The sequence below is a fragment of the Mastomys coucha genome, unplaced genomic scaffold (genome assembly GCF_008632895.1).
Source record: "Mastomys coucha isolate ucsf_1 unplaced genomic scaffold, UCSF_Mcou_1 pScaffold5, whole genome shotgun sequence".
NCBI lineage: Eukaryota > Metazoa > Chordata > Mammalia > Rodentia > Muridae > Mastomys > Mastomys coucha.
In genome coordinates, this window is record NW_022196911.1 from 44,955,840 (window position 1) to 44,982,130 (window position 26,291).

The window sequence follows — 26,291 nt, forward strand, 5'->3', positions numbered from 1 at the left end:
ATGGCCCACACATAACCAAGTTGTTTTTCAAAGTGTAGTCTTTGCTGCCACCAAATGGTCATTTCAAGCAATAGACCTTCTGATGGCAAAGTTCACTTTTAAATAGTAACTAAGATTCCTAATGAACCATTCTATTTCTAAAAATTCCCCCAGACCTCCAAATAACTGAGGCTCCTTTTTAGTTTTATTTAAGACACTGAGTTTTCCATCAACAATATGGTGCTTATTTTCTTCCATCATGCAGAAGGCTTTTCAAAGGTATATTTATTTTTATTTTATAGGTATGGATGTTTTATCTGCATTTATGTATATGTACTACATGCATGAATGGAGGTCAGGAAAAAGCATCAAATCCTCTGGAATTAGAGTTCCAGATGGTTGCGAGCCACCATGAGAGTGTTGGGAACTGAAACAAGGTCCTCTGGAAGAGCAGCCAGTGCCCTTAACCCCTGAGCCTTCTCTCCAGCCCAGCCCCTCTGCCTGAAGGCATTCTTATTGTCTCTTAAATATATTGCTTCTTGTGTGCTGCTGAGATGGAACCTAGGACGATGTTCATATGAGATAGTGCTTTACTACTGACCGATGGTCATCAGCCTTATAAATACACGTTTAATGAAATGTATGCTTTATGATGATTTCCGAGACTTACAAGCTATATTAATTTTTGAGTAGAAAATGTTTTCTCTTACTTGGAGCCAGAGGTGAGGGCAGGAGAATGTCCCCTAGTTCCTGGAAACTTCATGGGGCTATGGCATGTACTTGCCTTTTGTGGAATGTTTGGTCCTTTAGCCTAGGAACAATGCTGCTGCCCACAAGCAGGTGAGAGAGAGCCCAAAGTAGTGTATGCTTTGCTTAGCATAGTGTTTAGAATCCATGATGATCTGAGAAAATGTTGTGTATCCACCGTGTTCCCTGCCTAGCACCCCGTCTTACTGGTTCCTTCTAGGTCCCTTGCACACTCTTACCTCACACACTCACATCTGTGTCTCCTTGAGAAAGGTGTGAGCACTGTCACTGAGAAGTTCCAGACAACCCACAGGTACATCAAACTGGATGACGGGCCTCTCTCTGTAGGTGAGCCTCCGCATGGCAGTGTAAGCAGAAATGGCCCCTTTTAAACAGCACCTCACAAACAACCCACAGGTACATCAAACTGGATGACGGGCCTCTGTAAGTGAGGAGCCCAAGTGAGCCTCTGCAAGGCAGTGTAAGCAGCAATGGCCCCCTTTAAACAGCACCTCACAGAGAGAAACATACCTTCAATTTTGCTGTTACTCTTATTTGTCACACCTGTAATGGAGAACTTGGGATGATAAGGGTCATAAGTTCAAGAACAGCTTGAGCCATAAAGCAAGACTCTGTCTCGAAGAAACAAAATGGTTTCACAATAAACAAAAATTTTAATTATTCAAAAGTGTTAGAGTGAAACAGGACAAAAGGTAAAGTTTTATCCCTTGCTCTTACCACTTTTACTTTATATAATTCACAAAATTGGGAAAAATGAAAGCCTCCCTCAGCCCTGCAGCCACCTGGAGATGGCCCATAGTAGCAGGCTGCTGCCCTCCTTCCAGCTTTGCACAGATGCTTCTGTGGTCACCTGCGCCAGTGCTAGCCAGCCAGCCTGCCTGCAGAGTGTCTGTCCCTGACAGTTTCAAAGTCGGAATCCTCTCTACCTCTCTATTGAACTGTGTAACTTGCTAAATAAATGGGTTGATTTGCATTTGTATTCATCAAGGATCAAATGGTTGCATAAATGTTTATGAAACCTGCATTCCCTCTTCTTGCTCCTATTTCTGTCTCCTTTAGAGTCAAACTTTGAATTTAGTTTTTGTTATTTAGAATGTTATTGTTGCTAGTTTTGGTTTTTGGTTTTGCTTTTTGTATGTGGTGACAGGGATAAAACTAGAGCCTTGTGCGTGCTAGGCAAGCACTCCCCCACTGGGCTGCGACATAAGATACTGATGTTATTCCTTGTCCACAAACCCAGCCCTCTTCCCTGTGACTCTCCTCCCCTGCCCTCCCATGTGAGTTATAATATAGCTCTGTTTGGTCAGGGTTGTGATTTACATCCTCATAAACATATGAAAGTTTCTCACAGCTGTGACTACCACATCTGGTTGCAGTTACTGTTGTGGTTTGGTGTAGATGGCGAAGCAAAGTAGTGTGGACTTCAGCTGGCGTGAGAAGCCATGCACAGGTGTGCGCAGTAGATGGAGTTTTCCCAGGTCTGTGTTAACGCGCCATCTTCACCCTAACCTCTGAGGGGATTTGGATCAGACTCTATTTACTACCCAGCCTTCACCAAGTGGAGGAGGTATAGTGATGTTTAGGCTCTTCCCACTCAGCATACACTGAGAACTTGTAGCCAATCATCCTCAAAGTTCTGTGTCACTCCCCTTTCCCACTGTGCCGACACCTTTGTTATCTTTGAGCAAGGGCCAGGGAAATCCAGACAGTCGACACTTGGCTTCTTTTCACTCTCCTTCTCAGGACATCTCTTCAGTCAGTGGTTCTGGATCTGGGATTCAAACAAGCCATAGTGGTGATTAAATCAGGGTCACATGTGGGCGCACACACCTAGCTTTTCTGTTCTTTTCTGTTCTGTTTGGGTATAGCTATTGGCCACCCCTGTGGCTGCTGTGTTGTAGTAACCACCACAGTCAGCTGTCATGTCTTCACTTGGGTTTCTTGTTTTCTCTGTTTTGGATGGTCCTCGAGATTTGAAGAGGCAGAGCTGTCTTGATTCTGCCACCTTGGCACTGAAAATGGGTCTTCAAGCCACGAGATAGTTAAGTGCTGACTCTGAGTGGAGAGAGTCCATGGGTGTTGGGACTGCTGAGGAGCCTCAGTGACTGCTTTCCTCAGTTTTCCTTTGGCAGACATCAGCTGGGATGACCCGAGCACTAAGCACCAGGTGTGTGGACAGACACACAGAGCTTTATTTTTATTATCTAACTGTCCAGCTGATGGCAGTAAAGCAGACAGCTGCTCCCACAGTTTTTAGACAGGTATGGTCTGGACCAGGGGCTGTTTCCCATTCTCTAGGGCTCACTGAAAGATGAAGGCTTTCGCTATTGAGTGGTTTCCAGTGCTTCTTGTGTACTACATCTGTCTTCGTTGGAAGCAGTGCTGCTGTGAGTGTGCCTGCCTGTGCAGCATGCTGCTTGTCTGCCTGCTCAGGCCTGCTATTAGTAAAGCACCTCCATACTCTTGGGTTCTTTGTCCATGGATTCAGCTGGCTGCAGATCAGGAGTGTTTGGAAAACAAACATTTCATCTGTACTGAACACAGACAAATTTTTATGTATGTGTAATTATCCCCTATACATTAGCATTACTTTAGATATTATAATCATCTAGATATCAGTTAGACAATCCCAGAGGTTGCGTGTGTAGGTTATATGCAAATGCCATTTCATGTTATGTGAGAGACTTAGAGGCTCTCAGGTTTTGAGCAAAGCAAGTGGCAGTGGGGCCACCTGACTTGTCTAGAGGCAGAGTCTCGGAAGCTGTGTGCTACTCTCCCTGCCCTCCTTCCCATTCTCACACACTTGAGTAGCCACTCACCTCACAAGCCCTTGTTGGTGTGAAATTGTGTAGTTAGCATGCCGTGATTCATTTTAAATATGTGAACAATTTCTTTTCTAGGATCTGAAGCCTAGCAACATTGTAGTAAAATCAGACTGTACCCTCAAGATCCTCGACTTTGGCTTGGCACGGACAGCCTGTACCAACTTTATGATGACTCCCTATGTGGTAACTCGCTACTATCGGGCTCCAGAAGTCATCCTGGGCATGGGCTACAAAGAGAATGGTAAGTATAGTTAGGACTCCAGACAGCAAACAGTAAGGTAGTGTTCCCATCATCACTGGCACGGCCCTCCTCAAGCATCACTGGAGACAGTTGAGCGCTGTGCTGCATATAGATCCTGTAATCCACAGAGAAGAGCTCGTGTATTTTCTCTTCCCATTTGTCAGTTTTCTTCCCAACTCTGGCTGGCCTGAAACTGCCATAGAACTCTGCCAGCCTCTGCCTCCCAAATGCTGGAGTTAAAGACATGTGCTACCATGCTGAACCTCCATGTTTGATCAGAGTATCGTGCACTTGGACCCCTGTGCCTCTCTCCATGAGCCGGCCCACATCACCCACAGCACTGGGACCTCTGTGCTCTCATTACCCTGGTCACCCTCACTCTGAATGGTTTCGCTCCCTTTTTTAATATCTTAATATGAGGGGAATAATGCACCATGTTTTCTTTCATGAAAAGCTGATTTTTTTAGATCAAAACTTCACTTGTTCTAGCCATGTCAACTAAATAAATGCTAAACCTTAGCTATTAATAAATTCACGTGATTATTTATGAAAGAACAACAGGGGAGCTTTGCTAAAGTCTTCTGAGATGAGTTTAAATATGAATCTTTACACATACTTTGTTGCCTGCTCTAAGAGGCACAGTACTCCCCAGTAGCTGCCTGTGCTTAGCTCTCCCTTCCCTGTCTAAAGCACAGGACTTATCCAGGCCCCATGCTCCACTTCACACTAGAGGTCAGTTACAACAGAGCCATGCTCAAACAGGGCCTTACCCAGAGTCCAGCCATTACTAATAGGCTGCCACCTTTCTGATGTGGCAGTTTAAAAAATGGTCATTCAGATGTGTTGTCAGGAGTTTACAGAAGTTCCACCCAATGAGTATTTGCTGGGGCTGCCTGTGTCTGGGAGGTGGTGTAGAAACGGAGATGCAAGGCTCTCTGGCTGTTTTTTAATCACCTGATATTTGGTAGTGGACATCTGGTCTGTCGGGTGCATCATGGCAGAAATGGTCCTCCATAAAGTCCTGTTCCCAGGAAGAGACTGTATCCTTCACAGGGAGAGACCCAGTACTTGGCCCTGGAGGCTGGGGTGGGGGCTGGGGATGTGGCCCTGAGAATTTCATGTTCATTAGCACTTTCTGTGTCTGGTTTTTTGTTTGTTGCTTTTTTTAAAGCTGTAAAGTATTGGATTCTTTGGCACTAAAACTACAGATTGCTGCAACTGAAGGCTGGAGGAGAGGTCAGCAATCATTTGTATTGTGTAAAAAGCGAACCCTTAGCTAGCCACTGATTTTTCCATGTCTGCGTGTCTAGTACACTGTTAGAATCCCTTTCTCCTCACTTTTGTTTTGTTCATGACACTTCATAATTTTATCATTTCATTTTATTTTCAGTTGATATCTGGTCAGTGGGTTGCATCATGGGAGAGCTGGTGAAAGGTTGTGTGATATTCCAAGGTACTGACCGTATCCTTCCCCAGAACCTTGGCCCTGGCCATGGTCTCCATGCCAAGGGCAGCTTGATTGTGCCTATTTACTGAACACTCGGCAGGAACTGTCGGGTGCAGACTGGGGCTTCAGGGGGTCTTCTTTTTAAACTGGTGTCACAGGCCAAGTGGTTCAGTTTTATACTTTCACTCAAATACCTGTGACAATTTTGTTAATCTACATCAGGTATATTAGCTCTTTTATCAGAAATAGCTAGATGTGTAAAATTATTATCTTTGTTAAATGTCTGGTATTTAAGTGGAAATACTATTTTACAAATTAGTTGATTCTGTTAATTAACCGGGAAAGGGGCAGTCTAAACTTAATAGGATAACATGCATGTGTGATTTAAGTCATTTATGATTCTGCTAGTTACTGGTATGATTTAAGAGCTGAGGCAGGCTATGCAGAGTTAAGTGAACAGGTTAAGTGAAACTTGTATCAGAAGCAATATATTACACTATCTCATTTGTTACTTTGTTGACATTTTATAGGCATTTCTAAAGACTCCAGGCAGAGAGGTATCTGTGACACACTGGGGAAGGTAAATGTAAACACAATAGATGACTCCTACAGTGGTCAGCAAGTCACATCTGCAGGAGGTTTTGTAAAGGGAGCAGACAGCATAGGGCGCTAGCTCTGTCTCCTTGTGCCGTCTTCCATCTTTCACATTCTTCACGCTAACACACTTCTTCATGCTTTCCATTTGTGTTTAACCCCTTATATTTTCATTGGTCTTTGATTTTGTTTTTGTCATGAAAGCTTACTGTGTCCTCTGTCTGGTAGCAGACCCATGCTTCAAGAGAAATCAGGCTCTATAGTCAGGGTTTGAAATGTGTGTACTTCACAAAAAGGGCTTTAATGTTTATAATTTCATGAAGACAACTTACTTAAAATATTAATCCCTCACAATATGAGCTTAGAATGAACATATTTTATTCCACTCCTTCCTTCACATTTTCCTCATAAGTTACAAAATATGCAAAGTTAAATATAGCATTTTATTTGCTCTAGTAATTTCTCTGGCTTTTTTTCTATAATTTTACCTTGGATTTACTTGTAGTGTTATAAATAAGGAAGTCTTTATTTTATAAATAAAATCAACTAAAGGGAAAGTTGAGGTGTTCTGCAGCCAGAGACTTAGAAACACTGTGTGGACTTGTCATGAATGGTCAAGGTGATGGGCTGTAATGTTAGTTAAGAGTAATTTTGTAACATTTCTTATTTGCTTACATTTTTTTATATATTAATAATTACTTTTTCCAAAAAGTAAAAATAAATTTAATATGAATGTACTTTTGCATGTATTTTAATAATTTTAAATTATAATTTAAAATACTTTATATATTAACATGTTATAATAGCAGTAGTTGATGTTTTACATATAAGGTCACTTAAAGTGCTTTAAAGTCACATTGAAATTAACATTCTTTTCTAAAAGAAGTTTTGCTTACATTTTCAAAGATTAAATAAAAAGTTGGGCGATTTATAGAAAGGCTCCAGAAACCAAGCTGAGGTTCTCAAGAGGTTTGCCTATGATGTTGGTAGAAAAGTGAATGTTGTCCTCATGGTGGCTTGTGAGAAAGAAACACTTGAGCCAGGCTACCAGAAGCCTAAGCTCAGACGGTGCCCACAGCAGCTGTGCATCCTAGAGAAATTTGGATCTCTCTGGGCTATGCTTCCTTTTTTTAAAAAAAAAAAAAATGAAGCCTATGCTCCACCCACCCAGAAAGTCCACCATGCTTTCTCAGGTAAGCCGCACCTGCACCCCATGCCACCTCCCGTCATCTATCAAAATGGCCCTGTGGCACTAAGCCAGACATAATATTGAGTACCTGCCCATCCAGGTGATGGGGTAAAAGGTTCACTGCCAAGATGAGTTGAAAGTAGATTTTCTGGAACAGTAAGAAGTAGGTGGCAGAGCAGATGCTCAGAGGCACCCAGAAAGAGATGGCAGAGGCTCACTCCAGGCCAGTTGGACTGATGGCAGGCAGGGTTGGGCCTATAGTCTGCATTTGCTCTGAGGGGCTATCCTTCAAACAACTTTGTGGATTTGGAGTATCTAATCTATGAAGTGTGGAATTCAAAGGAAAGGTTTGGAATAAAGAAAATGTGGAAACTGTTGGTCTGTTGGTAGCACTGAAACCTTGAGCTGGTGCTAAGCATTAAAGAGATGTGCAAAGGCTCGTGGAAAAGGAGTAAGGACTTAGAACTGACCACTGGGTTTAGTGGGTGCCTCAGGCAACCTTAGTGGAAACAGTTGTCCAGACGACTAAGGAAGAGGCCTGATGAGAGTGTGTTCTGGAGAGAACAAGGGGGTAAGAATTAGAGATGCAGGTCTCAGAAAGCAGGGGCTGGAAATGTCAAAGGAAAGTGGTTGCTGTTAGCATGGAAGAGCATCATGCTTGAGTGATAACAGAAGGTTCCATAGGGATCACATTGGGGTTGGAACAGCAAGAAACAAGAATAAGAGACAGTCGTCCTTCAGTAGGTGAGAGGGTGAGGTAGGTGGGCTTGGCTTTTAGCCAGGAGCCCAGATGGTTCTCAGTGGTAAACAGCATAAGATATGGGGGTGGGGTATCACAGCACTTTATGATTAGTCTTCACAGTGAGCAGCGAGCATGAGGGAGAGGTGTTAAAGTATAAGAGGGATACATATGAGCCAGGTGTCCTATTTTGGCTAAGCACTGAGATAAAATGTGTGCACCATTCTGATTTGGCAGAGTGGGAGAAAGGAGAGAAGAAGGAAGAGGATTTGCTCAGGATTTGATTCTGAACCCATTTCCTGAGCAGGTCTTCCAAATTAGCACTCGGGAAGAACAGAGTCTGTGTGGCTGCCCTAGGTGCTTCCCCAGTGCTTCCATGCATATTCTGGGAGAGACTGTTACATTCTAAGCTCTTGCTTATGTGATTTCATAGCTTGCATTGTCTTGTGTACCTGTTTACAGTTTCACTGTCACTTTCTACAGATATCGTCCCAGTCATCCTAAGTGTAACAAGTACCTTGAGAGCTAGGCAAGGCTGGGGTCAGCTGCCCCAAGAGTGGGGAGGTTGCTCTGAGGAGGACTGACTCCGGCACCTTGACTAGGTAGTGCATGCTGACTGTGAACCCAAGGTCATGTACTTTGAAAGGAAGAAAGAACACATTACTAGATGCTGAAGGGATGGGCTGGTGCCAAGAGAAACAGAATGGCCTCTGAAAGCATCATTGTCTAAGGCAGTTTCAGGAGGGAGTGTGGTCTGTGGGATAGGCTAGAACTTAGGCTCCTCCCTCCCCTCTCCATGCTGCCCTTGGTCACCCTGTCTCCCAGGCTTTGCTGTCCAGCTGCAAGAGAGGTCAAACTGATCTCACAAGCTCTTCTCTCACTTAGAAAGAGATCTGTAAAGCTAAGGTAGCTTTAGTATGAACATTGATTTCAGTTTGCTTTTGTGTTTAATCATTTATCTCATAGGTTAAATCATTTCTGTCATAATTTTATTTTGAATTATAATAGGAAACATAGATTATGTTGATTTAATGAGCCCTGATCATACTTTTTAAGATTCAGAGTATAAGAGCTTTTGTTAAGTGATTTAGAAATCCAAACCTTATTTAAGTATTATCCCAAAATGATTTTGCTGATCCTCTAGGGTAGCCTAGTTACTTACTTGTTCCTAGATATAAACACAACTTTCCTGTGCATGAGAGTACTGCATGTATTATGACTATGAAGCATTTTAGTTGTATTTTCCTCAAGAGAATCCTTAGATATTGATCAATGGAATAAAGTTATTGAACAGCTAGGAACACCATCCGCGGAGTTTATGAAGAAACTTCAGCCAACTGTAAGGAATTATGTGGAAAACAGACCAAAGTACCCTGGAATCAAATTTGAAGAGCTCTTTCCAGATTGGATATTTCCGTCAGAGTCTGAGCGAGACAAAATAAAAAGTAAGGCATTCTTTTATCCCGCACTTGTTTCTCTAACGTCTGAACTCTAAAGCCCATGTATGTTAAGAGGTACAGTAATGGAAACCCTGAAATAGAGGCTCTTACAGTCTGGCATTCAAAGGCACCATAGAGGGAGAGCTTTAAAGGCCAAGAGTCTTGTTTGACCTTGTTAAGACAGTGTAACCAAATATACCCATCAGTCTGGAAAACCCTTAGGTTACAGGGTAGGAAAATGCCTCAGGTAGAAATACTTGTCCTGCAAGTGTGAGAACTTAAGTTTGTGTCCGCAGCATCCCTCAGGAAGCACAAACATGGCTGCCTGTGCCCGTGCCCCACACCCTAGGGTTAAGAACAGTGAAACTTGCTGGCCAACCAACCAGTCTAGGAGAACTGGGCACTTCCACTCCAGTGAGAGACCCTGTCATAAAGGAATGAGGGGAAGAACAATAAGGCAAGACAGCCAACTCCCCCCCAGCTTCAGAGTACATCTTACCCTCACACTCAAACATTCATATACATATACCATACACATTCATGCATACACACATAAGACCCATATTGTGATGTCACTAATCCAAATTCAAAACAATTTAAAATATATAAAGAATACTTCAGTAAGGATTCTAGTCAGAAACCATTGAGTGCGGCCCAGTGGGAAAGGCCCTCGCTGCCCTTCTGTGTCCTTCCTAGAATGTGGTCACCTGAGGAAAAACAATAGCTTTCTGTCCTCTACACCAGGGCGAGCAGCACCTTGGTCACAAAAGCCTTTCCTTGGCTGTATATGAACTTTTCATTGCTGAGACCTTACTGAGCCTTCTTAATTAAGTTAATTAGCTTCTTGGTTTTTTTCTTAGCTACTGACCTCTAGATTAAAAAGAAAAGCACTGTTGACAGCTAGGCAAAGCAGTGTGTCTGTGAAGCTCTATTCTGGGACGTGGATTACTCTGAAAGTTTTAAATTTGTTCTAGTGTGACACAAAGAACAATACTCCTGATACTTCATGTCCACACTCCTGGCAACACAATCCTAAGAGAGGTGCTTGCTACCTACTGTGCTGTGGCTTTATAGCTTCAGGTCATCTGACACTGGTCTGAGTTTGTAATAGTGGCCATTGGACTTTTAAAGGTTTGAGCCGTGTTGATCTTGAACCTCTTAAACATTTTCTGAAGTCATCATGTCTCTTTACCCTCCATACTCTCACATTTGATTCTTTATTGTGTGGTTTCCTCTTTTTCACGGTAGCAACGTAAGTACATCATTTGTTTACACCCTAGCAAGTCAAGCCAGAGATCTGTTATCGAAAATGTTAGTGATTGACCCAGACAAGCGGATCTCTGTGGATGAAGCCTTGCGCCACCCGTATATTACTGTTTGGTATGACCCTGCTGAAGCAGAAGCGGTAAGTTCTCTTTGGAGAAAATGTCTGTGTAGAGGGCTGACTTTAAAATCCAGGGCCCACTGTCTTTGGATCTTCTTTCTTTCTCTTGGCCCACGGTGGCTACATGAAGATAGCAGGTTGTTAGTTTTAGGACCCTGACTTTAAAGAGAGAACAAGCGCTATCTGGGCCTAGGTTGGTACCCCTGATGGCACCTGCTGCCAGGGCTTTAGCTGCAGAGTGCTTAGGAGTGTACTGTGCTGTATGCTGGCCTTATGTTTCAAAAGCTGATGTGTAATAATAATTTATAAAGTGTCTGCTTCATGCCTGGCAGTGGGCCATGAGCTTTGCTTACATCTTATTCAGAGCCTCGAGTCAGAGAGCATGAGCAGCCTTCCCAAGTGACACATTAGCTCACATCTCCCCGGCATCTCCCCACCGCATCTGGCCATTTCATCCTCTTAAGTTTTCTTTACAGCATCCCTTGTGAATGACCTTTAGCTATGAGTAAAAAACTAACACAGTGGGTGTTTGCTTCATACCAGCTGGGGACTACTGTTGTGTCCTGAGTATAGATATAACTGCCATTGTTACATTGTGATATATCAAAAGAATCAGATTTGGGAACAGCCAAGTTATGGAATGTTCTATTCATGAGCTTGTGGCTTAGGCATGGGTGTCTGTCATGAAGAATTAGAAACTGAAACTATGTTCTAAGAAAGTACCAAACCTCACTCAGTTCCCACACAGCTGAACCTCAGAGCTGCCTATCGTTATTGATTTTGTAATTTCATTTGGGCAGTATCTGTAGAACATTTTGAGGTCATGTGATTATTGAGGTTTATTATGGTAACTCACTTTTGGTTAACTTCCTGTTTTATGTGTGTGTATGTGTGTGTGTGTGTGTGTATATATATACATATACATATATATTTATTTGTATATAAAAGTTGTCTTCAGACACACCAGAAGGTGGCAGCAAATCCCATTATAGATGGTTGTGAGCCACTGTGTGGTTGCTAGGAATTAAACTCAGGACCTCTGGAAGAGCAGTCAAGTGCTCTTAACCACTGAGCCATCTTTCCAGCCCCCTGTAATTGTTTTTTAAACTGATAAAATATATCATGCTTACAAAAAAAAATCTAGAACATGCTAACTAAATTAAGTCCATAACTAGACTTGAAACGTTCTAAGTAGTGTTATCTTCCCAGCATCGCCCATTAGTTTTGAGCTATCGACCTGACATGTCATTTCAGCCACCACCTCAAATTTATGATGCCCAGTTGGAAGAAAGAGAGCATGCGATTGAAGAGTGGAAAGGTAAGACTGGTGTGTTTAGATCCCTACTTATGATGATCCCATAGTCCACCAGAACATGTTCCTATAGCCCTACAGAACATACTCCATAGTCCTATAGAACATGTTCCAGAGTCCTACAGAACATGTTCCTATAGCCCTACAGAACATACTCCATAGTCCTATAGAACATGTTCCAGAGTCCTACAGAACGTATTCCTGTAGTCCTACAGAACATGTTTTTTTATTTCTTATTCATACTAGCCTCTTAGGAAAGAACTTGAAACCCAGAAACCCCACTGTCCTCTCTTCTCACTTCCTGGCTGAGAACGACTGTGACACTAGCAGTGTTAGAATAGAATATGTATGACATCAAAATTTGCTTCAGGTGAAACGCAAGGACTGTCCATGTGACTTCCTGTCATCACATAAGCATAAGCATGGAAGTCAGGAAGTGTATCACACTTCTTGATAGCATGGAAGTTTGGAGCAAACCCAATATATAGGCCACATGTTCCTTACAAAGATTCCAGTTTAAGCAGATGTGAGAGAGCCCAGACAAGGGACAGGTTGTCTGTGTATGTTAAGCCATGTAGTTATATGTTTTAAAATCTAGTTTGGAGGAAATTGCCAAAAATAGTCAGGAAGGTATTACTAGTGCTTTAAGATGAACCTCACATTTACAGTGAACTAAGTTGGTTAACAAGTAAAACCTGGAAGCTTTCATTATGACTTGGAAGCGTGTTTAATGGTAACTAAGGGCCATAGTCAGTACAGGTCAACATTAATCATAGACTTTTCAGATTGGCATACCAGCGGCCCACTCATACACACAGTCATCATGGCAACGATCATAGTATGTGCTTACAGTATGCTGCTACTGTGAGCCCCTGATAACATGTGGAAGCCAAAGGAAGTTAAGACATCCCAGGGCCCGGGGTGGCACTTGGGATCTGGAGGCAGAGTTTGGTGCAGGGGAAATGACAAAATATCTCGACTTCTGTTTCTCTTTGAAGAACTAATTTACAAAGAAGTGATGGACTGGGAAGAAAGAAGCAAGAATGGGGTAAAAGACCAGCCTTCAGGTTGGTGTTGCTTTATTCTGTTGTCTAATATTTTCTTTATCTATTCAATGCTTATAAATGGCAATGGTATGTTAATGTCACTTGGGCCACCTTAGTGTGACATTGTCATCTGACTTGTCCTGATCCTGGTAGCAATGACTTTGCACTCATGTTTTTTGAGGTGCCAGGCCCTAAGCTGCACTTGAAACATTCCTGTTGTGATCTTGAGACTGCTGTTGTCAGCTCTGTTTAGAGAGGAAGGAATTGGATTTGAAGAGATTTCAAAATGTGTGATCCTGTTTGCTCCAATCCATCCAGTTTAGGAAAGGAAGGACATGCAGACCTAAGACCCTGTGTGCTTTATTTTGCTCAGGCCATGCTAACACATGGTCATACCATGGCTACCTGCGCTCAGAGCATTTTCTCCCTCGAGCTTATTTTGTTAACAATTCTTATCTTGTGTTCAGTTACTTTGGGAGCTATGGAGTGTGTTCTAGGAAGAAATTTGATAAGAACTTAAATGAAAAGTACCATCTAATACGTGATTCTGTCTGCACCAGTTGTATCCTAATGGTTGGTCTGAAGGTCAGAACTTCACCTTCTTTATCACAAAGCACCCCATCTCAATAGAATGAAGTGGCAGATTCCTGAACCTACTGCTTAATGTAGTAGGAAGTAGGACAGCTTTATTTACCTTTGAAATTAAAATAATGATTTCCTGACTCATTAGGCAAAAATAAAATCTATAGCAGTCACTAAATTTCCTTTTTGGGGTGTATATTTTAGAAAGCGTTTTTATTACAAAAGATTCATTTGAATCCTGATGCTTTTTTTCTATAGACGAGGTGAGATAGATCTGTTGTACATAAAATGTCCATGACACTTGGCTCCTATTCAGGCCTAAGCCTCTTGTGATAATTGTAAGATAAATTCATCCATTTTCTTTTAAGGTCTACTTGAAGTCAGCGGGTATATCTTTTAAGTAATCAACATGGTCATATGTGACCACAGGGTAGCAGGGGAAGAGTACTGTAGGGAAAGCCCAAGACTGTTTCGAAACTGAACCAAAGAAGACTCAAGGAAAAATCCCAGAAGCTCCAAGTGTAGTTGAGCAGTCTCAGTTCTGTTGATCATGAGAATCAGGAAACTGCAAGGCACAGAATGGAGAAGTAGCCTGAAGCCCCACGCCTGGCGTGCAGGATGCGTGCCTCAGATTTTATTCCATTTGGTTTTCTTAGCACAGATGCAGCAGTAAGTAGCAAGGCTACTCCTTCTCAGTCGTCATCCATCAATGACATCTCATCCATGTCCACTGAGCACACCCTGGCCTCAGACACAGACAGCAGTCTCGATGCCTCAACAGGACCCCTGGAAGGCTGCCGATGATACGTTGGAGACAGCGCACTTGTCTGTGAAGGAACTCTTGCTTCCATGGCCCTGAGCACATGGGAGCTGATGGAACCAAATCGAAAATCTCCATGTTCTGCATGTAAGAAACACGATGCCTTGCCCTGCTCAGTTCCAATAGGATTGCCTGCTTAGACTATGAGATGAGGCAGACTATGTCTGAAGACAAAGTACAAACCACACTGTTAGAAATTTTGTTCAAGATCATTTCAGGTGAGCAATTAGAATAGCTGAATTTCTTTTCCAGTTGTGTGGTGTCTGTGGTGACAGCTCATGTGTAACGTGGGGACTCGTATGCATGTGACCACAAATGCTTGCTTGAACTTGCCCATGTAGCACTTTGGGAATCAGTATTTAAATGCCAAATAATCTTCCAGGTAGTTCTGCTTCTAGAATAATCTCTTAATCCTCTTTAGTAATTTGGTGTCTGTCCATAAAAGAATAGATTATGTGTATTAATTGGCCACCGTCATATTATCATATCTTACCCACTTTATGGTATGATTTATTCTATCTTTTGTATTTCAGAAGGAATATAATTAAATTTATTTAATAAATAAAAATACAGCTTTTCATAAATTTGTGGTGTTTTAGGCTGAGAATTACCACTGCTTTCTATAGACACTCTGTGCCCTTTAAACTGCCCACTGTGGGATACTTTACGTACAGCTTTCTGCATGACAAAGTTCCCAGTAATATTTCATGCTGCTTAAGACATACGTCACCTTAAATCCTGCCCACACATTTCCTTTTTTCTTGATCCTTTGAATGTGGATCTAGAATCCTCCACAGAACTTCACCTTCTTTATCACAAAGCACCCCATCTCAACAGAATGAAGTGGCAGATTCCTGAACCTACTGCTTAATGTTGGCATAGAGCTGACAGAGTGGCTTCCCCAGAAGGGTCATTGAACAGTGCCTCCTTCCCTGAGCCCACCCATCCTTTGCTCCCCTCTCCTGTGAGACCCTGTGATTGGCTCTCACAGCCTTTCCTTCTGCAGCTTTACCTCCTAGCTTGTCTTTCTCACTGACAGAAGCCACTACGTCCAGCTAGACAGAGCACGTGACCTCTTAGGAGACTGCGTTCACTTACGGTGCCTGTTTGCTGCTCTTTTTCCATTTTGTGGAGGCATTTCCTGTTTCTAAGGGAATTCCTCAAATGTTCTAGAAACACTCAGAAGAACACAGAAGAAATATTCTAGAGAGTAGGAATTCATTCTTGAATATTTTCTGATTTAAAACTGCTCACCTGAAATTGATACTTTCAGACCCTGATCTGTAAATTACTCAGGATTTGATAAGATGCTGAGTTCTCTGTGTTGTTGCAGAAATGGAGCGGAGATGGTCATACCATGGCTACCTGCGCTCAGAGCATTTTCTCCCTCGAGCTTATTTTGTTAACAATTCATATCTTGTGTTCAGTTACTTTGGGAGCTATGGAGTGTGTTCTAGGAAGAAATTTGATAAGAACTTATATGAAAAGTACCATCTAATACGTGATTCTGTCTGCACCAGTTGTATCCTAATGGTTGGTCTGATCATTGGAACCTTTAATGAACAACATTAAACTGAAATAAGGGTTAGTTTTAGATCATGTATGTACACTTTCAGGTACAAAGTGGAAATGCTAGTATGGGTGGGGGCAGAGACACCTGTCTATGACTTCGGTTATTGGGCCCTGGGAGCCTGAAGTCCCACAGTGTATAGAGTCAACATCATACTGTGCTCTTCCTGCTGGTGCACATTCTTTAAATGATTTCCCTGAAACTTAAGGAGGAAACACAGAAAGGAGCTGCATTATCTGCCCTACACTGTAAGGGGAGCATGCTATGATTGAGACTGCTGTGAGTGGATCCAGTGCCCCCAAAGAGTGGCTTTCTCTCTCCCCTTACTCTGCATATCCATTGAGTCTTGTGGATGGAGCCTGTGCTGGTGTGGACAGGGTCTCATGCCAAGACCCTCTTCCATCAGGCAAGTGCACCTATGACCGGCCAGAAATACCTCACCCCAGTTTCAGGGTCCTCCCTCCTGAGCCTAGATTTGCCAGGGTCCTGGGACAATGCAAATGGTTTTGAACTGACCTCTGTAGGCAAATGCCGATGTTGGATGAAGAACTGAAAAATGTGCTCAACTTTTTCATCTTTTCTATTTTATTTTTGTAATTTATATTGTACACACCCTGGAAGTCACTATTTTGGACATGTATTTTTATAAACCGGGTAACTAATGATTATCTGGAATTTGCACTAGGTTAGTTTTTGTTGTTGTTGGCTTAATTTTCAGCCAAAAGTGGAATGACTGCCCCTTCCAGGTCTGAGTTTCAAGCGCAGGTCTGGAGGGCAGACACGTGCAGCCAGGGTAGGAGAGCGGCCTCAGAACATGGACTGCATAGTGCCTCAAGCATTGGGCCTACAGTCAAAACCAGGCTGTGCTCTTATCTTTAGAACACAAAGACCAGACCCCTGGTGTTAGAAGGAGAAAGCCCTCCATTGGCCCTTGCTGACAGTCAGGGCCTGCATCTAAAGCAAAAAACCCAACACTGGTTTCATCTGGGCTGAGTGATGTGTGAGTCTGTCTGCTATGACTTCTCCAATGTCTCATGCTGGTAGTCAGTACAGGTGTGACCTTTCAGATTGCGTATCTCAAAAGTAACATTGCCTAATGTTTTATAATAAAATATATTATGTGTTTTAATTGGTGGAAAATAATACAAACTACATTTTAAAAGAGAAAATGTACAGCATGTCCAATTCCTGTGTGTTTCAAAGTGACAATTGACTGACTGTATCTCTCCACATCACCATTTTGATTACAAACCTAACACGAATAGATGTTGAAGTGTCATAATTTCAGACATTCGGAAGTGTTTTCAAACCCAAAGTAGGAGTGCTGCTGTTAGTTCTAATCTCTGCATCTGTTTTCAAAACAATGGCAGTAGGTTTTGACTTTAAAAAATTGTACAATGTGGTTGGAATATTGGTGATGTTGTATTCTCACAAGATGTAACCAGGAGAACCTGCCAAGCTGTCTCTATGTATACGTCTAAAAGCTGTTAATGGTGCCTGTGTACTTGTGGTTTTGTGCCCGGGATGAGCTGTTCTCATTTCACTTGTTTCCAAGCACTGAGAATTTGGGGGGGGGGGTGAGGAGGGGAGGCAGGTTGAAGACAGGGTTTCTCTGTGTAGCCCTGGCTTGTCCTGGAATTCATTCTGTAGACCAGGCTGGCCTCAAACTCAGAAATCCGCCTGCCTCTGCCGCCTCCCAAAGGTATTTTCATTGTTGTCATTTCAAATAATCAGTCAGAGGCAGTAACAGTAATAGAGTGGTAGGGTGGTGAATCACATCTCCATGCAGCTAAATCTCACCATGATTTGTAAGGAAGGCTGTGTTACAACCATGAGTTAGGAGCTGGTCCCATCCTGTGTCTCAAAGTGTGGAGCCACTGTGCTCCTCCATGGCTTAAAAGCCCAGCAGCCGTTGTGACAAGAGTGTTTCCTATTCAGTCCTCTGGCTTGGTGTCTCAAAGTTGGAAAGGAAGTTCAAGGCCATCTCACCCACATCCCCAGCATAGAAAGGGAAGTGGAGCTAGAGGCATGCCTCGACAGGCAGAGACATGAGACCTGAGAATCCAGGGAGGGCTTCTTCCAACACTGGCTGAGATTGCCTTCAAAAGTTGTCACTGTGAGCATCATCTGTCCCTTCAGCCACAGCCCATCAGCATCTGTGAAGGCATGTGATTTCTAGCTGTTGTGTTCTTTAGTATTCTCTCATCCCCAGCAGTAACAGTTTGATGTGGCCTGGATGGAGTGTCAGTCACTCACTGCTGGTGATGGTGTTTCTCACTGCTGTGACAAAATACCTTACAAAAATAGGGAGGTTTATTTTGGCTCAGAGTTTGGGAGTCCAGTCCATCTTATTAGGAAGACAGGGTGGCTAGAACTAGAGACAGCTCTTTATATTGTGTCCACAATCAAGAAGCAGAGGCAGATGAACCCTGATGCTTGGCTCGTTGTCTCTTTCTTCTCTCTGCTCAATCTGGGGAACACATACACATATAGCCAATGGGATGGTGCCATCCAATTTCAGGGTGGATATTCCCTCAGTTAAACCTCTCTAGAGATGCCTTCGTAGACATGCCCAGATGTGTGTCTCCTAGGTAGGTCCAAATCCCATCAAGGAGATTCTCAAGACCAACCATCACAGGTACTGTTTGTCACAGAGGTTCATGTTGGTCCCCAGAAGAATCAGAATTGCGAGGACCTCTAACAGGTAGAAGTGTTTGGATCTCAGGAGGCTCTGTTGGTGGGATTAATGCCTTTCTTTAGGAACTGGGTGTATTCTCTTAAGTCTGGATTGGGTCTCATGAGAGTGAGTTAAGTATCAGACGAGGTTAGTTGCCTCAGGGATGGCTTGTTAGAAAGCAAGTCATGGCCTCCTCTGCACTTCTGGTGAATGTGCACTTGCTTGTGTGTCATTCCCCTTTCTGCAAGTTTTATCATGATATCTTATAGCAATAGGCCCTCGCCAGAAGCTGAGCAAGTACCTGCACAATGCAGCGCTCCTTAACTTCCAGAACCATGAGCCAAATACATTTCCTATCTTTATAAGTTATTTGGTCTCAGGTATTCTGTTACAGCAGGAGAGAGCAGGCCGAAACAGGTTGTCCAGTAAGATGCATACCCTCTGACCATGTATAACAGTTTCCATAAGGTTGCATTGACCTTTTTCCCCTCTCTTGTATTTTCTGGAATCTGGGGCGTATACCTGAAGCTCACACAGGTTTGCTTGATCTTTTGATAATCATACATTTGAGTAATAATGTGACCTTTATATTAAATCACACCAAAAGACATTGCATATCTCTGTGGCCCGCTGTCATAGACACAGAAGCTGACCACTGAGTTAGAGTGATGACAGCCCAACCCCCTTCTCAGTTACATTCCTGCTTGTGATGAGAAGCTTGTCTGTGAGGGTTTACCCTGGGGATGCCCCATCTGTCACTCTTTTCATACTGTCAGCCACAGTTGATCATCTCACTGTGAGCAAGAATCTCCTGAGGGCTTAAAGAAGAGTGACTTCCTCAATCCATCTATCCAGGTGACAGTCATTTGCTGACACATGCTGTCAGGAAGTGCTTCTTTGCATCAGCCAGGGCTACTTGGTGGCCCCCAGGTAAGATGCAACCCGATAATGGCTGCTGCTGCCCCTTGTTTTTTCTGCTTAGTACTTGGTGTTCAAATGGGCACAGCTTCAAGGCTGCCTGCATGATCTCACCAGAGGCTCTGCTTTTCTGTCTGAATATCTCATTATTCCTTCTGAGACTTACACTGCCACACTGTGGGCCCCCCAAAGCTAATTCCTATGCTGTGTTGATTGATCCCATTAAGTCTTCAAGTTTTAATTTTGAGGTAACGTCAAAAAAAAAAAAGAGTTCAAGAAAAGTTCTGCTTCAAGAAAAACAGAAAGAATAGAACAAAAAATTCCTGTGTGCCCTTTCCAGATCCCCTACATGTTCATTTCCCATGTATGTGTTATCCTATATCTGCACAGATACATGAATGCACACATATGAACACATGAATTTATACTACTACATAGTCATTGATTCTCCCTATTGCTTTTTGTAAGCAACCAGATTTTTAATATCTGTTAACTCATGTATACAAAAGGTATACATCTAATTTTTATAGACAGAGTTACAAGAAGAGACATACTTGTGTCTGCTGATAAACGTTTGGTATTCACAGTGACCAGTATTCATGTAGCTACACAAGTCCACATTAACAGTAGACATCTCTGAAGAACCCAGAATCTAAGGGACTGTTGGGGAACCTTTGAATACCTCCCTTCACCACAGGACTTCAAGGGAGAGGTTGCAGAAGGACACAGGCTTCAGCAGTGGAGATGAAGCCAGGAGCCCAGAGGGATGTGAGAACATGGTAAAGACCTGCTTGTAGATGAGGGTCACGGAAATGGAGACTTGACATTCTACAGGACTGAGGGATGGCTCAGCAGTTAAGAGCACTTGCTGTTCTTCCAGAGGACCTGAGTTTGTTTCCTGGCACCCTTGTGGCAGCTCACAGCTGTCTATAATTCCAGTTCTACTCTTAGAGCTGACACCTTCTTCTAATCTCCAAAGGCACCAGGTATACACATGGTGCACATGTGGGTAGAACATTCATACACAGAAAACATAAAAAAGAAAAAGAAATTGGTAAAGTTAATAGGAAATTAAAATTTGTGACATGATATAGAAGAAGGAAATTCATTCAGGAAAATTGGAAAAGAAAAGGAAATGTAACCATAAATAAGTTATTAAAATAAATGCACCAGGCATGGTGGTGCGTGTCTTTAATCCCAGGAATCAGGAGACAGAAGCAGGCAGATCTCGGAGTTTGAGGCCAGTCTGGTCTATAAAGCGAGTATCAGGACAGCCAGGGCAGTTATACAGAGAAATCTATCAATCAATCAATAAATGCAAATGGCTCAAGCAAATTGATCAGCATGCATAAGGATCCTGAGTAAATACAGGTGTAGCAAAACACAAGATTACAAAAGCATCCAACCATATATTATTCTATATAAGGGCAACCGTGGGTACATAAACCATTAACTATATCACAGGAGAAACAGATCAACAAGTTCTGTCTAAAGTATGAATATACAGCCAAACCAGTATATTCATAGCCAGGCCAAACATGTCAAAGCTAAATAAAAGCCTAGAAGTGCAGAGTACCAGGATTTAACTGGGCTCATAGGGAATAGTATAACTCACCAGGCAAATTTGTTTTGATCATACAGTGGGAATTAAAGGAAAATCAACTACCAGTTCACAGAGGAAGTGACAATAAACTCCCAAATTGGCATCATAAGATTTTCTGATATAATAATGCTAACAGAATTGAAAATAAACTTGAAGAGATTGCACTCTTTAGATGAGAGAGGAAATTATGAAGAAAAATATCAAATTCCCCCCAAAACTGCATAGCCTGCATGCCAAATTTTATAGTAACCTGCACAGACTGATGAACATTTACCACACGTTTCAAAAAATTATGTGTTCAGCATTCAAGTCAAGAAAGATTAGCACAAATGAACAGAGCAAACTCAAGCAAAAAGGAATACTAAAGGTAGGAGAAGGGATCTAGAAACTAGGAAACGGGGGAGGCAGGCTGTGCCGAAAGTGGCTCAGTTTGGAAAGTGCTTGCCTTGTAAAGAATCAGAGTTCAATCCTCCAGACCCACACAAGGCCTGGTGTGGCCCCAGCCACTGGTCATCTCAGTGCTGTTGATGTGGAGGCACATCAGTCCCTGGGGCTTGCTGCCAGCCAGCCTAGCCTAAGTGTGAGCTCCCATCTCCAAAGATAAAACGGTGGAATAACATCGAGGTGGTTCTCTGGTTTGCACACATACACACATACATACAAACACACACACATTAGAAAGTAAAATGAGTGCAAAGATGGGAAATGGAATCAGGGAGCCACTGGAGAAAGTGTTTAGAACCTTCTGGCAACTGCGACCATCTGTGCAAAGGCATTTTCTTATAAATGCAAACTTAAGAAATTGTCCCAAGAAACACAACTGCAGGACACATCAAATGTGCTAACTATCTCAGCACTTCCTTGAGGGTGATGTGGTTATTTTCACCTGCAGACACAGGGAACATGCATTCCCAAAGCAAGGGCGTGCGTGCAGAGCTGGCGTCTTCAGTTTGATGACAGACACCCACCCCTTCCCTCTCTTAGATGTTTAGATGGTTTCTAGAAAACTCAGATGGACCAGTGGCCATCAAATAAAGTGATGTAGCCAAGTGCCACCAGCTCCCAACCCCCAAGTTAAACTAATCTGGTATTGAGTTCAAGAAACAGATAAACCCTATTTTACTGAAGATTCTTGAAGCTTCCCCAAATCCAGCTTGAGATTAGGTTTCATCTGGATCCCAAAGAAGATTCTATGGCCTCCTCATGGCTGTCAACTGAACTCAGCACTGTATGCCTTGTTCCAGAATACAAGGATGACTTAGTTGTTCAGATACATAGTTTTGTTTTGTTTTTGTTTGTTTGTTTGGGGTTTGCTTGTTTCTTTTTTGTTTGGTTGGTTTGTTTGGTTTTTTGTTTTTGTTTTTGAGACAGGATTTCTTCATGTAGCCCTGACTGTCCTGGAAATCACTCTGGCCTTGAACTCAGAGATCCACCTGCCTCTGCCTCCTGAGTGCTGGGATTAAAGGTGTGTGCCATCACTGCATTCCCTTCCCCCTTTAAGTGTCAGAAAAATTGTACAGAAAAGAATTTCCTCTTGGAAATGGCAGATCTTGTTAGGGTCGGGCAAAAGGGCTAACAGCTGTCACTCTACACGTGGGGGCAGGGAAAGGGAAGGATACTCCAACTCCTCTAACTACTGTGATGCTGAAGCCTCAGGAGCCTTCCTGGAAGAGGCCAAACCTGGTTATGAGATGAGACTGTCATTACAGTGCCTTCATATCCACCCACTTGTACATCCATCCATAATACACGTGTGTGTGTGTGTGTGTGTGTGTGTGTGTGTGTGTGTGTGTGTGTGTGTGTGGCACACAGCTCCAAGTCTAGAAATAGGCATCAGCCTGGATGGAGGCCAGGAACATCGCTCCTCCTCTACCCAAGTCAAAGCTGACCCTTTCAAGTCTGTAACAACCCACGACTTCAGCTGTGCTGGGATGTTTCCCAAAGTCACAGGCTGTAAGCGTCCTGCCCATCCTTCATCCCTACTCTGTTTTCATTCTGTTTCATCACATGTCCTCTGAGCATCTGTCTCCTCTGTTCTGGATCTTTGGCTAGAGACAGAACCATACACAAGGCCCACCACTCCTGCCCTGACAACCAAATAATCTAGTGTCAGTGGATGTGGTCAACAAACATATCAGTCCTTGGCCCCAGCTGGGGATGACTGCTGGGTAAGATAAGTCAGGAAAACTAATACAGGAGGCTCACACCTGATCTTGAAGATGGCTTTTTCCTCTTTTTCCTCTTTCCTTCTTTCTTCCTTTCTTTCTTTCTTTCTTTCTTTCTCTCTTTCTTTCTTTCTTTCTTTCTTCCTTTTTCTTTCTTTCCTTCTCTTTCTTTCTTTTTTTTTGAGACAGAATTGTGTAGTCCAGGCTGGCCTAGAACTCATGAGCCTCCTGCCTCTGCTCTCAAGTGTTAGGATTACAGTGTGTACCACCGTGACACTGATCCCTTTCTAAGTCAAAGAAAGACTTGGGGAGGGAGGGTGTAGCCCAGTTGGTAGAGCATTTGAACCATCATATACAAGCCCCGGGGTTCAGTCCCAGTTACAAGAATTGTATATAGATCTACACATGACATCAATATACCTGGTGTCAGCAGACTACAAACCACATGGTTATGAATGGGTATGCTTTCTATAGAAATAGCCGTCTCTCTGAAATGTAACGTATATATGAGCAATTGGACAGCCGTCAAGCGGATGGCTCAGTAAAGTTTTCCAAGCTGAGTTCACCTGTAGACACAGAACCACCCAGATCCCCACATGACACTTCATACTCCCTGCAGGCTCCCTCTTATCCTATTTCCAGTCACAGACCCTCAAAGTCACCCTTCTCCCATCCTTAGCCATCGAGTTCCCTGGGCTGAGTTCCCAGCTCGATAGGTAGGTCCTCATTTCTGAGTCTCTCCACGTTATTGAACAGTTGTAAGTCCTACCCTCCTTGCTGCCACATCCGACAGCATAATTGACTTATCCTTTTTGCTGATAGGCACTTGGATCATTTCCAGGTTGAGGCTGTGGCAAATGGTGCTGTGCTAAGCATTTCTCTGTGTGTCTTGGGGCACGTTTCTCCGATGGGAACAGGACTGCTGAGTCGGGGGATATGCAGCTTTACTGCTGTATTAGTTTTCTGTTGCTGCCATAACAAATGGCAGAGAACGTAGACCACATTTAGAGCAACCATGATTTATCAGCTCGCACTTCTGTGGTCTAGAACCTTTAGGTTGGCCTAGGCACTGTCTTTGCTGCAGAACACCAGACAAAGGTATCAGTGGGTTGGCTTTTATAGTGAGGAGGGACTCTGGGAGACACATGCTTCCTCCAGGAGCACTGGCCAACTTCAGGCTTGCGTACTTGTGTGATGGAGGTCTCTAGCTCCTTGCCACTAGCTAAGGGGAGTTATCTTAGTCTTCTCTTTCTAGTCTTTACAAATGGTCCCTGCAACTCAGAGCCAGCAGTGCAGTTCAAGGCTCTCTATTTGGATCTCTCTGACTGTCTGCTTCAGCCAGAATGGCTTACCTGCTTTGAGGAGTTCGTATGATTGACTTGGGCCCATGGTGACAGTCCAGGCTCATATCCCTGATTTCAGTCCTGCAATTGTACATTGCTGTGGTCTTCTTTGCTATATAATACAACTGGTTCACAGGCTCCGGGGATTAGAATCTGTGAAAGGCCAGTATTCAATAGCTCCAACTATTTTACTGCCCCACGACTTCCAAAATTATCCTTCTCCTTTGTGTCCCTCTAGTGGGGAATGAACTCTCTGTCCTTGTCATGACCAGATAAGCAAGCCCGAGAGGCAGCTTACCTCCTGTTTTCTCCTTCCAGTGAATGTGCAGTAGTCCCCATGTAGGTGAGATCACACTTCCATGATGGCTTCTATGGTTTGGATCTGGAATGTTCCATAAAGGCCGGTGTGCTGAGGGCTTGGCTGGCAGCCTGTGTGCTACTGGGAGGTGGCAATGCAGTCTCGAGGAGGTGAGGTACAATGTCAGTCAAATCATTTGGGGCATGCTTTTGAAGTAGTTAATGGAACCCTAACTCCTTTCTGCCTTTCTGCTTCCTGGATGCCATAAGGAAGAGGGAGCTTCCTCCTTCACATGTACCTACCATGATGCTCAGCTTCACCACAGGTCTAGAGCAACAGGACCAAATGACTGTGGGCAGACACCTCTGAGATGAGAAGCCAAACAAACCTTTCCTCCTTTTAAGTGATAGCCTGTAACGTCACAGCATTGGGAAGCTGAGTAGCAAAGACTTCAAGTTAAAACTCTTTCTTTTTCTTTCTTTCTTCCTTTCTCTCTTTCTTTCTTTCTATATTTATTGACATGTAAATAATTTCTTTTGTGAAATTACTTTTGGGGATTTATATTTAATTTTAATTATTTGTGTGTGTTGTGTGTGGATGTGTGCATGTGGTTGTGGGTACCCTCAAAGTCCAGAAGAGGGCATCAGATCCCTTAGAGCCGTTGTAAGTACTACCAGATGTGGGTGCTGGGCATCAAACTCAGGTCCTCTTCACTGGTCTTAACCTTCACTTCCTTAATCCAGGAAGCTGAGGTGCGTGGTCTGAACCCCAGAGAAATTCTTATTCCAGCCCTTCACCATCATTTTTCAGAGATCTCAATGAAATTTTTTTTAATTTTTTAATCAATTCATCTCTTTTTCTGTATCTTGTATTTTCATTGTTATTTTTAATGCCCTGTTTGCTCATTCCAGTGTCAAGACTATTTTGAATTACACTTGTTATTTAGCCTTGCATATATATGGTATATCACATCTATAGTAGATAACCTGTCTTTTGTTTCATTTTATTTGTCTTCTCCTTCCTCTTCTTCCTCCTCTTCTTCTTCAACCTCCTCTTCCTCTTCTTTTTCTTCATTTTTATGTGCTGGTTGTTGAACCTACATTAGTCAAGAGCTCTAATAAATGTGCTGTATCCCCATTCCTATTAATTCTTCTACAGTGCACTAAACATTGTGGTTTTTTTGTTTGTTTGTTTAGTGCAGGCTCCATGCACTCTTTTCTCTCACTATTGGCAGCCCCCTCCCTCCCTTCCTTCTGTTTGACACATTGGAGCGGGTTGATTACCTCAGTCCAGTCAAGCACTGGTGCTAGTCTGAATGAACCTGAGCCCTCTGTTCCCAGAGCCGTCAAAAC

At 43.0% G+C, this 26,291-nt stretch overlaps 1 protein-coding gene across 6 annotated transcripts in view; it reads left to right on the top strand.

Moving 5' to 3' along the window:
* Positions 1-17,431, top strand: part of Mapk9 (mitogen-activated protein kinase 9) — a 41,793-nt gene extending 24,362 nt beyond the window's left edge. For 2 of the 6 annotated variants that reach the window (XM_031350671.1, XM_031350673.1), the window contains exons 6-12: positions 3,648-3,813; positions 4,782-4,853; positions 9,045-9,227; positions 10,502-10,626; positions 11,860-11,923; positions 12,916-12,984; positions 14,207-17,431. In XM_031350671.1, the coding sequence (XP_031206531.1) occupies positions 3,648-3,813; positions 4,782-4,853; positions 9,045-9,227; positions 10,502-10,626; positions 11,860-11,923; positions 12,916-12,984; positions 14,207-14,349 (822 nt within the window). In that variant the 3' untranslated portion in view covers positions 14,350-17,431. Of the gene's footprint in view, positions 1-3,647; positions 3,814-4,781; positions 4,854-5,203; positions 5,276-9,044; positions 9,228-10,501; positions 10,627-11,859; positions 11,924-12,915; positions 12,985-14,201 lie in introns of all 6 variants that reach the window. The other 4 variants (XM_031350670.1, XM_031350672.1, XM_031350676.1 and 1 more) reach the window with 3 other exon arrangements.
* The last annotated feature ends 8,860 nt before the right edge of the window (positions 17,432-26,291 follow it).